We start from the raw sequence: 16,314 nt of genomic DNA, 5'->3' as shown, positions 1-16,314 counted from the left end.
CCCTCCTCCCCCGCATCCCCACTCGGGCTGGCCCTCCCCGGGCCGCCGCCGCCGCTGCCGCTCCCTCTCGCTGTTCAGTCTTCCCAGCACCGCCAGGCGCTCTCTGCCTCCTCCGCACTCGGCGCGGCCCGCTCGGCGCCGCCGCCGCCGCCCCCCCGCGCGCTCCCGTCCGCGCGCCCCCGCCGCTCCCGTCCGCGCGCCGCCTCGCGCTCGGGGCATGCGCGGTGGGCGGCGCCGCTCCGGGCAGCCTCTGCCGCCGCGAGTAGGAAGCGCGAGCGCCGGGCGCCGGGCTGTCAGTGAGCCTGGGGCCAGCGGGCGAGCCAGCGGCTCAGGCTCCGGCTCCGGCTCCCTCTCCCGCTCTGCGCCGCACCGGCCTGACTCTCCCCGGTCCCCGCCGCGCCCCCTCGCTGCGTCCTCGGCCACCAGCCCGCGCCCCCCGTCCGGGGTCGCCCCGAGCCCGCACCTCTCCGCCGCGGCCCCCGCCCACCCGGCCCTCCGCGGCCGCAGCTCCCCGGCGGAGGCAAGAGGTGGTTGGGGGGGACCATGGCTGACGTTTTCCCGGCCAACGACTCCACGGCGTCTCAGGACGTGGCCAACCGCTTCGCCCGCAAAGGGGCGCTGAGGCAGAAGAACGTGCACGAGGTGAAGGACCACAAATTCATCGCGCGCTTCTTCAAGCAGCCCACCTTCTGCAGCCACTGCACCGACTTCATCTGGTAGGTGCCGGGCCGGGCACCCCTGCCCCGCTCCTCCCCGCCTCCGGGTCCCGGCCCCCGGCGCGCCGGCAAGTCCGCCCCGGGGCTGGCTCACTCCGAGAACTTGGAACCGGCGGGAGTCCGAACTCTCGCCCGGAGTGACACGCGCTCCCGGCCCTGACACCGGCGGGCAGGACTCCCGGGACGTCGCCGTCCCGCCACACACACCCCCTGGCGCGGGAGGGAGGCTGGCCTCGTGCGGTGGCAGCGGGGATCCTTCTCCGGGCCGGGCCCCTCACCTTCCCGGGGGCGCCCACCGGCACGCACCCAGCGGAGCGGCCGCTTGCCGGGGTGGGAGCCTAGTGGACAGGGGAGGAGGAGAGGCCCGAAGGAGCGAAGGTTCCCGGAGAAACGCGTCCCAGAGTAACGAGGGAGCGGCGGCGATTGCGCTGCGCGGTCCAAGTTGCTGGCGAGCCAGGCTGGGCAAGTTCGGGGGGGTGTGTTTGTGCTTCCCATCGGGCTGGACCGCGCTGGAATCTTGGGCCCCTGCCTACTGTAGGCTGCATCTACTGGGCACGGACAGACTTTGACTTTTCTGAGTGAGCAGAGAGAGAGAGAGAACAAACTGTTGAAAGCTTGCAGTGGGGGAGGGAGAGTTCGAGCAGGCAAATGGCACAAGGGCAGAGGGACTCATTTAAAATAGACCCTGTCGGCCAGGCGCGGTGGCTCACGCCTGTAATCCCAGCACTTTGGGAGGCCGAGGCAGGCGGATCACTTGAAGTCAGGAGTTCGAGACCAACCTGGCCAACATGGTGAAATCCCGTACTAGTAAAAGTACAAAATTTGCGGGCGTGGTGGCAGACGCCTGTAATCCCAGCTACTCGGGAGGCTGAGACAGGAGACTCGCTTGAACCCGGGAGGCGGAGGCTGCAGTGAGCCGAGATCGGGCCACTGCACTCTAGCCTGGTCGAGACAGAGCGAGACTCCGTCTCAAAAAAAATTAAAATAGACCCTGTCAACACTAGATTAGACTTGTAACCCTGTTGATGAGGACAGAGGCCTTATTTAAGAAAAATAATATAAGGGCCAGAGGTGTCAGAGATCAGGTAATCAATGAATTCAGGCATTCTTAACTCGAAGGATTCTTGGGGGCTTATGGAGAATCAATACATAGAAGGGCTTCAGGTGTCTCTGAACCCTGTAAAACTGGGTGAAATTGTGTTTGTGAATCTTTTTGCTGGTGAGAATTACAGCTTTCATCTGATTCTCAAAAGTGTGTGACCCTTCTTCCCAGCTCCCCGTCACCACACAAAAGTTTAGAAAGCTGGAACTAAAGGAGCTCTAGGTCCTCTAGTTAGAGCAGCAGTAGTTTGGTTTTTCTCTTAGGTTGCCGGATGCCCTGACTTTTCTACCTCTTCTTTGTCGTGTAGCAAGTTCCTGACATGACAGCTATGGCTAGGGCTCCCTCCCCTTCTAGGCCAGGGGGAGCTGCCCAGGGTGGCAGTCACGGAGTGAATCCCGCCACCAGCCAGCTGTGTGGCACAGGTATCTTGGGCCACTAGAGTGAACATAATATGGATAGCTCTGTCTGAATCCATCACACCTGGGGAAAAACATCCCAAAAGTCAGGTCCCATGATCGTGGTGCTAATAAGGTGTTTAATTTTTCCTTTCCTTTTTAGACATCTGCTCCCAAGTACACTTTTATGAAAAGCACAGCCACCTCTATGAATGATTTCCACTGTCTAGTCAGCATATGAAGCGATTGTGCTCAAAGGAGTAGGTAATCGTAGATAAGGCTATTTAAAATACAATTTCGAAGCATCAGGGCAAAGAGAATATTGCATTTAGTTAAGAGGAGGTGGTCAACTGTGAGAGTCCATTAAAAGGGAACAGACTGCTGGTGACTTTTGCAGGAAGTGGGAGAGTTAGAAAGGGACTTGCAGCCGACCGAGGCTAGTTAGTGTCTTTCCACTATCAGTTGCCCTTGAAGGATCAGCCCTTGATGAGCTGAAGAGGCGCTCAGGTCACCAGCAGTTTTGTGAAGTGGAAAATAAAGGCCCCCCTGAGTATCCCTGCAGCTCTCTGCATTTAATTGTAAACGAACCAATTGGAAGTCCCAGGAAACCATCTGCAGGGATTGTCTTTTTCAGTTTGCTTTCATTATTGTTTCTACGGGGTCCTTGATTTACAAGTTTATTTCAATATTAAATCGCTGATATTTTTAAGTGAAATGTTTAGAGTTAATTATGGTTTTTGGTGAGGGGGGATGACTCTAAGTTAATTTTAAAAGTATGTGAAATACTTTGTGCATTAAACATTCTTTGTGAAGCAAGAGATAATGACGCTCAGCCTTCTGAAGAAATGTTAATGCAGTTAATCCTAGTAGAACAATACCTGCAATTGAATGCCCACGTCAGGGTTCTCTGCTTACAGGGTAAATTCTCTAAAGTCATTTACAAGAACAAAATACCCTCCGTGTGTGCTTTGACTGCTGTCGGTTCTCAGTAGAAATTAGATCATGGTAATCTCAAATGCAAACAATAGGAATGATATTTTCTAGGTTCTGGTTCCTTAAGCCAAAATTAAATGTTAAAAGTGATGCCATTTGGCAATTTCTAGACACATAATACTTTAAACAAATGCATAATAAGTAAGCCCACTTTGTTGTCTTTAGGGAGGAAAAAAACCAATTTTCATTTGATCCTCAGGAACAAAATTAAGTAACTTCCTCTTAAAATTTTAACCATAAACTCTTGTTACTTGAATATTGTAGCCAACAAGTTTGAATATACAGTCATGTTCTAGTGTTGAAATTTAAGTATCGATAACATAGTATAAAAAATTGGAAAGAAGCTTGATATATTGGAATAGTTCAGTGATCCTTTATAGGCAAGATTTTTTTTCCCCTCAAGGTTGAATTTACACAGTAATCTGACTAGATATTTAGGTATGTTTTTTCTATTAAGTCATGGGGTTTCACGTACAAACCTTTAGTAGTGGAGTACTTGGTCACATAACTTGTTTAAAATATGCTATCCAACACAAAATATGTTAAGAGATTTTGTTTTTGTTTTTGTTTTTCAGGGGATTTGGGAAACAGGGCTTCCAGTGCCAAGGTAAGCTGCCACTTTTGATTTTATTTTCAAGCACAACATGAAATAAGCATTCCAAACAAGAACAGTATTTCCAGTCATCTTTTCTTTCCAATAAAAAAAGGTTATTTAGATAATATTTTTGAAATATGAGGGCTGTAAATTTGGGCCTTAAATAATTTGAGCCTACTAATCTGCATATAGAACTGCCTTTTTCTCATTGGGGAAAAAAAAAAAAAGCCTTCCTGTAATTTTATTTTTTGCCGAGAACATTCTTGTCAGAAACTGCTGTCTTTGTGTGGGTGTTGAGAAAAAAATGGAATCACTTTGTATTCAAGTGGCTTTTCTTCCTTGTTCTTCCTCTTTGTTTTTATTCTTCATCGCTTTTACTTATGTATTGAGTTGGACTCACTGCATCTAATTTTAGGCCACATTTCATTCTAGTAAGGGTTTGTTTTGTTTAGATTACCAGTTGTTATCCAGAACAAAGTTTGCATGTTTTAAAGTTTTTTCGATGACTTGATGATGACTGATTTCTATGGTTTGACTATGTGGCATGCTTTTCTTTAAGCTTACGTATCTGACAACACGTGATACCAGCCATCACATACAGAAAGGAATCCATTTGCTTCCCCCTCTGATCTGTAATTATATTCCACACACATCAAATATCTAACTTTTTGTCCTCTCCATTCTATTTGGTTTGACTTTTCCTTTTTGAAGAAACCCACTTTATAGATCGTGAAGGCATCACAGGCTCATTAGCTAACTTTTCTGGCTCTCCTGCTCATTGTCTGTGTTGTGTTTATTTAGTTCTGGTTCCATTTCCCATCTGGACATAGATTTATTATTAGGGCAAGCAGAAAGTACATTCTAGCCTGGAAAATATTATCCTAACACTGTTTAATATTAAGTGCATTAGAGAGAAAGGCACTGTGTACTTTCTTACAACTTTGAGGTTGTGCTAGCTAGTAAATTGGTTGCCTTTTAAAAACTTCTTCAAATTTGTGAACTTGTTTCTTATATACATTTTCTAAACATATTTTAGATGGGAGTATATTATGGTATGATTATTCATTTAATATTCTACCTTTCTTTCTCCAAGCACATCTTTCTCCAAGATGTGCTTAAAACCCCTACGGAGTATATCATTTTCAGAATTACATTTGAAAATCAAGGGATATTCCTTTTAAAAAGAGAATAAAGAGAAAGATGTGTTATACCAGTCTCTGCAAAAGATGAAAGGAAAATGTAGCTCTTTCTAGTTCTCAAGTTGTGGGCCTGAACTTTGTAGGTGAGATTTGAGCCTAGGCTTGAACATGACTTTAGGGAGTTTAAAGATGTAAGATTCTGAGCCAATGTGATGACATCTGTTATTTTTGGTGATATTTTTGGTTTGGGTGGGGACTTATATAAATCTATAAGACAATTTTTGTACTGAATCTTCTCAGTACTACTTGTCTGGGAGAAAGTGGTTATCTTGTTCTAAAACTTTTATCATTTTCTGCATAAATAAAAAGTAAGGTTGATTAGAATAAGGTTGGTTCCTCTTAGACCTGCTCATCTGAGCAGATTCGGTTGTGGAAATCCCAGTGGCCATATTACTAGGCTCCAGGGGGTTTTACATGATTTGCCCCAGAGCGTCTCTGGAACTTTTAGTGGATTAGCAGATTAATAGTCTCATGGCAGCGTAACTCCCTTTTACCTAAATTATAAAAGTGAAACCCATAAACATTTCAAACTGTATAAAATAAAAAGTGAAATTGATTCCCTTCTCTTTTCCCACCTCCAAGGATAGCTTCTGTTTGAGACAACCATTCATTCACTCACACATACTTAGTTTTTAAAAGGAGATCAACATTTTATACCACTTTGCAACTTGCTTTTTTCACTCAGCAGTAGATGGTGGATATTCTTCCACATCAAAGCATCAGTTCTGCCTTACTCTGCTTAGTGGCTGCATGTGTGGATGTATCCAATTTATTCACCCATTCCTCTATTGAGGGGTATTTTGGGACTCAGTTACTACTAGTACAAATACCTTTGTCAAGAGCATTATTGGACACTAGTATAGGTATTTCTACAATAGATAGTCAGAAGTGTGTATGTGTGCATCTTAAATGTTAATGGGTACTGCTAAATTACTCGTCAAAAGAGTTCCAGTGCACATTTTTTTTTTTTTTTGTATTAATGGGACTGCCCCTTCAGTTTTACCAGTGAAGATATTAGATAATGTACATCTTTTACATATTTTACCAATCTGGTAGGTGAAAAGGGGCGCCTCTTTTAGATTTCCCTCTCCTGCATTCTGGGTGAGTGTGAACATTTTTTTTTCAAATGTGTTTTAGCCATTTGTGTTGTGTGAATTGCCTTACTTTACATAATATTTGAAGCTCTGGATTTACAAACTAGATAAATTAGAGAAGTGACTATGTGCTTTCTATATAGTGCTTTGCTTTGGTGAAGAATTTAACCTCAGATCTCTTTAAATGATGAATTACCCTACTGCATTTACAAATTATAGTTCACAGAAACTTTTTCCAATAGTATACATTTATTTGTAACATGCTGTCTGCTTGTTATATTTTGTTTACTGCGTCTCGTTTGTATTTGACTTCTAGTAGGCATATGCTAGTCCATTATATTTTGTTGTTTGTTGTAACTTAATTAAGAAGGATGTGTTACCTCGGGATGATGCTTTTAATCCCACAAATATAGTTATCCAGCATTTTCTGTTTTGGCTCTTACCTCAAAATTAATCTTTCCATTAACATCTGACCATTGTAGAGTGTTTAAGTTTTCTTTTAATGCACTCATTTTTTTTATTTTCTTGGTTTTGTTTGATAGAGCATCATTCTTCTGCAGGAGAATAACTCATTCTCACTCATACCTTTGGCAACACACCCTCTGGAAATGACAGCTGGAGTTTGAAACTGCTTTTTGTATTCCTCATACATCAGAGTACTTTTACACGATGAGGCACTGCTTTCTATCTACTAGTATGTAGTGTGTTGCTTTGGTTAGTAGGTAAAATATCTGCAGCAAGCATAGTTTTTCTTCCTTTCTTTAACTAGAGAGGTGTGTATGCTCCCGCTGACTCACATATTCATGCAGTAAGTAATATAGCTTTAGATCCAAAATATTTATCTTCATTTTACTTAGTAAATGATGAGTAGATATTTGAAGACTAAAGAAATAAGTGAGTTTCAGTCCTTAAAACTGAGTTTGTAATTTATGCCGTTTAGAGAGTGGCATTTTACAAGCATGTGAAACACTAAGGTTATTTCTACTTTCTTTTTTTCTTTTTTTTTTTTTTTTGAGGCGGAGTCTTGCTCTGTCGCCCAGGCTGGAGTGCAGTGGCCAGATCTCAGCTCACTGCAAGCTCCGCCTCCCGGGTTCCCGCCATTCTCCTGCCTCAGCCTCCCAAGTAGCTGGGACTACAGGCGCCCGCCACCTCGCCCGGCTAGTTTTTTGTATTTTTAGTAGAGACGGGGTTTCACTGTGTTCGCCAGGATGGTCTCGATCTCCTGACCTTGTGATCCCCCCGTCTCGGCCTCCCAAAGTGCTGGGATTACAGGCTTGAGCCACCGCGCTCGGCCGGTTATTTCTACTTTCATTTAGGTTGTATCTTGAGGAAGAGAAGGACGTTTCTCTGGAGACAGACTTATTGGCTTACTCCCATTTTCCCTTCATGGACTCTGTACCATTCTTCTTTACATTGCAGTATAGGTGTGCAACCCTGAAAACGGATATTACCAGGGCAAGTAACACAAGAAATCATTTTCGGAATTTGCTGCCTGAAATGGTGAAACCAAGGGCCATTCTTCTGGGGAGGAGAAAGATGAATGTGTAGTAGATTTCCAAGTAGGAAATACTTTTCTTAAGGTCCTCAGAGATAAAGACAAGCGTGTTCCTTCGCAGCTCTGAAGTGACCCTTTTTACATGACTTGGAGTTGCCTTCTTATTTTTGGCTGAATGTTTTTTGCTTGATGTATTCCTAGCACTCCTTTCATCTCCATAAGACTAGCAGAGATCTAGTCCTTGCCCATGTTTTCTCCTGTCTCAGATAAAGGAGAAGATGACAGGGGAGTAGATTTGTGTGGTATGGACATTGATGAAGTTGAATGTCAAGTCTGGAAGGTCTGTTTCCAGTTGGTAGTTTCTGTCTTGCACTGGCTACTTCCAAAGTCAGTCATCAGAGAACAGAGCAATCCACTGTACTGCTCAAATGCACTCTTCCTCTGGGGCAGTGGAGCTGAAACAGTGTTATCTACTGCTTTCAGTACTGGAAAAGGGAAAGCCAACTCCATTTTATCCCCCTCCTTAGGCGGAGCAACACCCATGCACTTCTCTAATTACAGTGGTAGAAACAGCCTCTCAAAATGGGACCTGCTTATTTCAAATGCCAAACAGTTACATAGTTTGTTACATCTGCCTAACCTCCCCTTGTTTTCCCTAATTTTTTTTTTTTTTTTTTTGCTATTCTTTGTCTTTTAATATCACAAATTAAAATGTACTGCAAACCCAGGCTCTTTGAGGAAGCATAAGAGACAGCATGAGAATTAAGCTCTGCCAATACCCATGACCAACAGGAGCCTGTTGTCCCTGAATGATCATCACTGGATTTTGAGCGGTCTGCTGGGAAATAATTCACATTTTTGTGCTTTCAATGATGCCACCAAGAAGTTGTTTTGAATCTTGAGTCATTTCCCTGCTAAGAACACAACACATACTGTACTTCGTCTGTGACTACAGCTGAAGCTCTGCATTTTTCAGTATTAAGGGTTAAAAAATCAGCTACTCGGCTGGGCACGGTGGTTCACGCCTGTAATCCCAGCACTTTGGGAGGCTGAGGCGGGCGGATCACGAGGTCAGGAGATCGAGACCATCCTGGCTAACACGGTGAATCCCCATCTCTGCTAAAAATACAAAAAATTAGCGAGACGTGGTTGTGGGCACCTGTAGTCCCAGCCACTCGGGAGGCTGAGACAGGAGAATGGCGTGAACCTGGGAGGCGGAGCTTGCAGTGAGCCAAGATCGTGCCACTGCACTCCAGCCTGGATGTCGAGCGAGACTCCATCTCAAAAAAAAAAAAAAAAAAAAAAAAAAAAAATCAGCTACTCTTCCCCTTTGATATTTTGTTTGAAGGCCTGTTTCAGAGAAGATATTTCCATTGGCTCATCTGAGCCGGGTGGTGGTTTCTACTCCTTCTATAAGAATGAAACTTGGTGTTTAAGGGAAGAAAAAAAAGAATGATTCTCCTCTTGGCTGTGTGAACTGAGAGATTCTAGAAAACAAAACTACTTTAGGAAAGTGGTCTTTAAACAGAAAGGGGGCAGTAGTGATTGAGTCATCAGCCTTTCAGAAAAGGGGTGCGCAGTTGTCTTCATCTGCCACGGTGTTCTGAGAGCTGAGTTTTATGGACACCAAGTACCAGGAGATAGGAGACTGAAGTCCGAGTTGGGCAGAATCATGAGGTTGGCCCACTTGAGCAGAGGATCTGTCCTCCCTACGTACTGCATTGACCACTGCTTACACTGTGTGGCCTCTGGCTGCCCACTAGTTTTCAAAGTTATGGGTTTCAAAGCCAGGGTTTTCCATTATTCTGTCTTCAAGAGGGGTTCAGCCCTTGGTACCTCAGTTTTTATTGGTTACCCATCCCCAAATTGTAAGTTACTTTAATTATAGATGAACTCTTGAAGGTTTAGTTCCAAAAAGATAGAATCCATGGAAGACTGAGTGTAATTTGAAACCTAGAGGTTTTGTAGTAATGCCAGGGCAAAACATTATCTCAGCCTCAAAGATGAAATGGCCAATAATGCCTGAATACAGAGAAAAGTGGTGGAGGTGGACAGTTAGAACTGCCTTTCTGTGCTTGAGTGCAGTGGCTCATGCCTGTCATCCCAGCACTTTGGAAGGTTGAGGCAATCGAATTGCTTGAGCCCAGAACTTTAAGACCAGGCTGGGCAACATGGCAAAACACCATTGCTACAAAAAATACAAAAAGTAGCTGGGCATGGTGGTGCGGTGCCCATGATCTGAGCTACTTGGGAAGCTGAGGTGGGAGGATCACTTGAGCCTGGGAGGTCGAAGTTGCAATAAAGTGTTATTGTGCCACTTCACTCCAGCCTGGGCGACAGAGTGAGACCCTCTCTCAAAAAACAAAACCAAACAACCAAAACCAAAACAAAACAAAACAAACAAAAAAAAACCCTGTTTTTCTTTTCAACAGTGGTTTTCCTCTGTAAAAATGCGTTAATACTTAGAAGTAGGGACGCTTAGATAAAACTAGCATTGGGTGTTCCCTTTTGGTGCTATATACTTGTTATAAAATGATTTGATTAATGACTTTCTAAATTGCTACTTTGACTTTATATGGTAAGTGAAAGTGTTTTGTTAATTTATTCACACATCAATCCTACCCCCGCCATCAGAAGCTGGGGCTGTAGCATATGGAGTGGCTATTTATCCTCATAGGCAGTAAAAGCCAAATAAATGTTTACTTTTGCAGATACATCTGATGTTTGAGTTTCCTTTTCTTTATATTATTTTATTTTTTTGAGATGGAGTCTTGCTCTTGTCGCCCAGGCTGGGGTGCAGTGGCGCAACTTTGGCTCACTGCAACCTCTGCCTCCTGGGTTCAAGCAATTCTTCTGCCTCAGCCTCCTGAATAGCTGGGATTACAGGTGCATGCCACCATCCCCAGCTAATTTTTGTATTTTTGGTAGAGATGGGGTTTCACCATATTGGCCAGGCTGGTCTTGAACTCCTGATGTTAGGTGATCCTCCTGCTTCAGCCTCCCAAAGTGCTGGGATTACAGGTGTGAGCCACCGTGCGCAACCAGAGTTTCTTTTTCTTTAAATTTTTTGGTGGTGTCCTGCCCTCTGAGTATTTCACTCTCCTCGATGATACTATCGAAATTTAAGTTTTTAGACAAATTAACCCCTCACTGGCTCAGTTGTTTTTCTTCATGAAAAGTCAGAGTATTCCGTTTCCAAATAGCATTAGTTTCACAGCTGCCCTATCAGGATAAGTCCAACTCCTTAGCAAGACATTGGAAGACTCTTAAAGTCTCCTGCCTGACCTCTTCAGACTGACTTACTCCATCTCAAAAAAAAAAAAAAAAAAAAAAAAAACAGCTACTCTTCCCCTTTGATATTTTGTTTGAAGGCCTGTTTCAGAGAAGATATTTCCATTGGCTCATCTGAGCCGGGTGGTGGTTTCTACTCCTTCTATAAGAATGAAACTTGGTGTTTAAGGGAAGAAAAAAAAGAATGATGCTTTCCTTCTTCCCATCCCTGGGTCATTGTGAGTAAGTTGTGGTTTCCCAGAAAGTGCTGGCTTCAGTTCTTTCCTCAACCCGCTTTGCCCAGATGATACCTGTTTCACCTGTTAAGTCTTAGTCTAAGGTTTAGCTCTGGTCTTTCCCAATTGTCCTGCTATTCTACATGTTCTTCCTATCATAGGACCTTTTTTTTTTTTTTTGAGACAGAGTGTCAGTCTGTCACCTAGGCTGGAGTGTGCAGTGGCACAGTCTTGGCTCACTGCAACCTTTGCCTCCTGGGCTCAAGCAGTTCTCATGCCTCAGCCTCCTGAGTAGCTGGGACTACAGGCACATACCATGACACCCAGCTAATTTTTGTATTTTTAATAGAGACAGGGTGTCGCCATGTTGGTCAGGCTAGTCTCGAACTCCTAACCTCAAGTGATCTGCCTGCCTCCGCATCCCAAAGTGCTGGAATTACAGGCATGAGCCCCCGCACCCCACCCTTCCTGTCATAGGGCCTTCACACTGTATCACCTCTGTACTTCTGTTTCCTCTGCCAGTTTTGAGTACAAGGACCGAGTCTTCTTTCTTTTTGTGTCTCCAGTGTGTAATGTGGTGCCTGACACTCAGTAGATACTATGTAAATATTTGTTGGGTGTGTGATTATATAAATATTAAGTGGCCGGGCGCGGTGGCTCAAGCCTGTAATCCCAGCACTTTGGGAGGCCGAGACGGGCGGATCACAAGGTCAGGAGATCGAGACCATCCTGGCTAACACGGTGAAACCCCATATCTACTAAAAAGTACAAAAAACTAGCCGGGCGAGGTGGCGGGCGCCTGTAGTCCCAGCTACTCGGGAGGCTGAGGCAGGAGAATGGCGTGAACCCGGGAGGCGGAGCTTGCAGTGAGCTGAGATCCGGCCACTGCACTCCAGCTTGGGCAACAGAGCGAGACTCCGTCTCAAAAAAAAAAAAAAAAAAATTAAGAGATGTCATACAAACATTCATAACCAGAAAGATCACAGTGACTTCTGCCTGGCTACCTTTTCTGTATTTTTTTAAAGCAAGCTTATAATCCAAAGTTATGCCAACTAAAATCTTAGGATCATTAAAGAAAAAGTACTTTCTGAAGCTAAGCATACTTATTCCAAAGAGGGAGCAGAAAATTCTACGTTTATGTGTATAATAAGTTAACATATGTAATGGCTAAACCTAACACATTAACACTGTAGAAATAAACCACTTAATGTGTCTTCTTTCTGTCTTTAGAAGAGTATCCAAGCATCAAGAATAAATCTTATTGCACAAATAAAACAAGAGTGTATTATGGGCTATAGCAGGAGAGGGAAGATATCTTGGGCACAGGGTGAGAAAGTAAAACCAACTTTTAGTACTTGTTTGGTATAGTTATTTAAATGTTCTGTTTTACTTTGAGATTGGTAATAACTGGAGCTCAAATCATCATGCTCCAGAGGGAGTAGTAGCTCAACTTCACTCATTCTGTTATTTTTTAAATTTTTGTACCTGAAAGGTTTTGTGCCTTAATACATTTTTTTTGTGCCTTAATACAAATAATAAAGGTTTTTGTGCCTTAATATGCAAGTAAATGTACAGGGATGGCAGTGGCAGCTTTGGAGTGAAACAGCTGTGATTATGTTTATCATCACAGATTATAACGGTGATTAGAATCACTTTCAAGATTTTATTCAATTGAAAGGAAAGAAAATGAATATGTATTCAATGCTGCATTATGTCAGGCATCTAACTTTCATGTTTTACATGCTTTCATTCCTAAAGCACCCCATAACAGGATGTTATCCCCATCTTAGAAATAGAGCTAAAGTACTTAACCAGGCTGGTGGGGTGTGTCATGGGTTCAGATTCTAACGGTTCTGCAGAAAACATGCTTCAGAGCCAAGTGGAAACTTTTGGTATGAATGAAGCTTGGATTTATATTAGGAGAGGAAAGAATGATGCCATTATGAAACATTTCTTGGTGACATAAAATTAAGGTTTCACTGTCCTCATCAGTCTGTCAAAATTTCCGTGGCAGACCCTTTATTTCAGGTCTTGTTTCCACCCAAACTGAAATCTCATGCTCAACTTAAGGCGTGGCCATTTCAGTGTTGGCTGTGTCTAGTAGAAATTGCTATAACTGCATTAAACTCTTTACTAAATTATACAAAAGGGAAAATGGTTTCTGGAAATAGATTTCTATCAAGAATGGAATGGAAGGGAATGATTTAATTGCCAGCACAAGATAAGAATTATTTAAGAGCAAGTCCATAAAGTAAGATTAGCATGAGGGCAATGTATCTTTAATGCCTTCACTTGCTGTTCCCCCTCCAGTATCTATACATTTCTATTCTTGGTATTTTCAGAAATAGTAGATCCTTCTGTCCTGCCCAGGGTGACTCCGGTAGGTAGTTAGGAAATAAACCATAAGGGTGTAAATATGAGACTTGAAGATGTGCTTATAAATAAGTTTAGCTCTGACTTGGACAGACTTCCTGAAGTTTGAGGGGATGGGTCAGCGAGGGTCCAGTTAACAGTTGAATTGAGAGGAAAATTCTACCGTGGAGATTAACTCATGGTTTTACCATCTAGTTTTGAGTTAATCTCTACGATAGAATTTTACTGTATAGTGAGATATATATATGTATACATGTATATATGTGTATATATGTATATATGTGTGTATATGTATGTATATATGTATATATGTGTGTGTGTGTATATGCACACACCTAGCTCGTGTAATACATACACATGCACACACACTAGCTCGAGTATGGTTGTGCACGAAGTTTATGACATAAGGGTTTTCTTATATTTGAAACACAATTGATAGCCAGCACCCAGATAGCACTTACTGTATACACTGTTGTAAGCACTCACTTTTAACTCATTTGATCCCCACAACAATTCTGAAGAGAGAGGCTGTGTTGTGATTCCTGTTTTACAGATGAGGAAACAGGCACTGAGGCACAGGGAGGTTTAGTAATTTGTCCACAGTCACATAGTTAGAAAATGGTGGGGCTGGGATTCAGACCTGGGCAGTATGAGTCTAGATGCCATGCCGTTAAGCCAGGTGTTCTGCTGCTTCTCAGTGCTCCTTTTCTTGAAGTTTTGTCACATTTAAATCACACCATTAACTCGAATGTCTAGGTATTAAAGAATGAAGCATTTTTTCTTTTTTTTTTTGAGATGGAGTCTTGCTCTGTCGCCCAGACTGGAGTGCAGTAGCGTGATCTCAACTCACCGCAACCTCCGTCTCTCAGGTTCAAGCAATTCTCCTGCCTCAGCCTTCCGAGTAGCTGGGATTACAGGCATGTGCCACGATGCCCGGCTAATTTTTGTATTTTTAGTAGAGATGGGGTTTCACCGTGTTGGCCAGGCTGGTGTGGAACTCCTGACCTCAGGTGATCCACCTAACTCGGCCTCCCAAAGTGCTGGGATTGCAGGCATGAGCCACCGCGCCCAGTGGGAAGCATTTTTTCAATTCAGTGACACTTAGTGTGCTTCCTGCCTGAAGTGGGAGGTTATGGCCCCATAGATGGACTCTGTTTAGTCTGTGTCATGCCAGATCCTGCAGGGTGTGGGACAGAAGACATATATGAAAACAGCACATTGTAACAGTACATCATGTACATTATATTACATCTTAGTCTGAATGAAATAACAGTTTTTGAAGCATGTGGGAAGGAAGGAGATATTTTTTGAGCTCATTAGGAGATGGCTCTTGTTTTGGGCTTTGTAGGTTGCTAGAATTTCCTTTGATTAGGAAAATGAAGGAACCTTCTAAGGTAAGGGAATGGCATACGTGAGAGAGGGATGAGAGTGACTCACATTCAGGGGGCAGTAGACTGGGAGAGCCCATCTTTTTTGAGATGTTGCCCCCGCTGACCTCCGAGAGGAAGAACAGATAATCCCAGCACTTTGGGAGGCCGAGACGGGCGGATCACGAGGTCAGGAGATCGAGACCATCCGGGCTAACACGGTGAAACCCCGTCTCTACTAAAAAAATACAAAAAACTAGCCGGGCGAGGTGGCGGGCGCCTGTAGTCACTCCCGCTACTCGGGAGGCTGAGGCAGGAAAATGGCGTGAACCCGGGAGGCGGAGCTTGCAGTGAGCTGAGATCCGGCCACTGCACTCCAGCCTGGGCGACAGAGCAAGACTCCGTCTCAAAAAAAAAAAAAAAGAAAAAACAAAAAGAAAAATATGTGGGGAGCTGCTTGACGTTTGCCACATACTATTTATTAAATACATTGTTTCCTCTTGTATCTTTGTTTTCATGTCACCATTTTCAGAACAAAGTTACAACTACAGAGATTACTGTATCTACATGTAGAAGATACATTGTACTGAAGCTTGGAAAATAACTTCTTGAGTTTAAAACAAGCTTGTTCAACCAGTGGGCCATATGCAGCCCAGGATGGCTTTGAATGTGGCCCACCACAAACTTGAAAACTTTCTTTAAAAATTATGCATTTAAAAATGTTTATTTGTTTGAAAAGCTTATCAGCTATCGTTAGTGTTATTTTATATGTGGCCCAAGACAGTTCCAGTATGGCCCAGGGAAGCCAAAGATTGGACACCCCTGGTTTAAAACGTGTGGTACTTTGACACTTCTTTCTGCTCATCTCTCTGCTATAAGGAAGCTGGCAATATTGATGATTGATTATAGCATCCTGTTGGGAGTCCAGGGTCTTACCGTGTGGAAATTATGACTGGAGATGAGATACTCAGTTATACTAGATGTATGTATTAATAAGGGGAAAATAAAGAATTAAAACACATATTAAAAATCAGCAACCCTTTCTATTTTAGAAACTGTCTACTGATTTATTCAGTCAGAATTTCTGGCTCATGATCTGTAGTTTATTCCTCCTCTCTCCATGGGCTAACCTTGGGCTGATGTGTTTTCACCATGATCAGAAACCTTGGTAAGGAAAGGAAAGGGGTGCTGCAGTGTACTGGTATCCTATTTGGGGTGTAAGATAAGTTTTCATCTGAGATTCAGATTTGAGAAATACAAGTTTACATGATACTACTACCATGCTACTGTGAACTTACGGTGTACCACCACCGCATGGGTGGAAGGGGTGCTGGAACAGAAGCTAGGTAGGCTGCCCTCATGTGTGACTGGTGAATTGGGAAGCTGTAATTTGAAATCAGGCAGATTTACTGAATGTCTGTTTCCACTGCAGTAGTGTTTTTAGTTGCTGAAGCTGTACAGATAAGTAGCCAATCCCTT

General features: G+C 43.6%; 1 protein-coding gene across 2 annotated transcripts in view; it reads left to right on the top strand.

Annotated features, from left to right (window-relative positions):
• The first annotated feature begins 246 nt into the window (after nt 1-246).
• PRKCA (protein kinase C alpha) overlaps nt 247-16,314 on the top strand; it is a 514,582-nt gene continuing 498,514 nt past the window's right edge. The window contains exons 1-2 of one of the 2 annotated variants that reach the window (XM_033183907.1): nt 247-716; nt 3,782-3,813. In XM_033183907.1, coding sequence (XP_033039798.1) covers nt 544-716; nt 3,782-3,813 — 205 coding nt within the window. In that variant the 5' untranslated portion in view covers nt 247-543. The remainder of the gene's footprint in view (nt 717-3,781; nt 3,814-16,314) is intronic. The other variant, XM_033183908.1, reaches the window with a different exon arrangement.

The sequence above is a fragment of the Trachypithecus francoisi genome, unplaced genomic scaffold (genome assembly GCF_009764315.1).
Source record: "Trachypithecus francoisi isolate TF-2019V2 unplaced genomic scaffold, Tfra_2.0 Lachesis_group20, whole genome shotgun sequence".
NCBI lineage: Eukaryota > Metazoa > Chordata > Mammalia > Primates > Cercopithecidae > Trachypithecus > Trachypithecus francoisi.
This window is presented reverse-complemented; position numbering and strand designations above follow the sequence as displayed.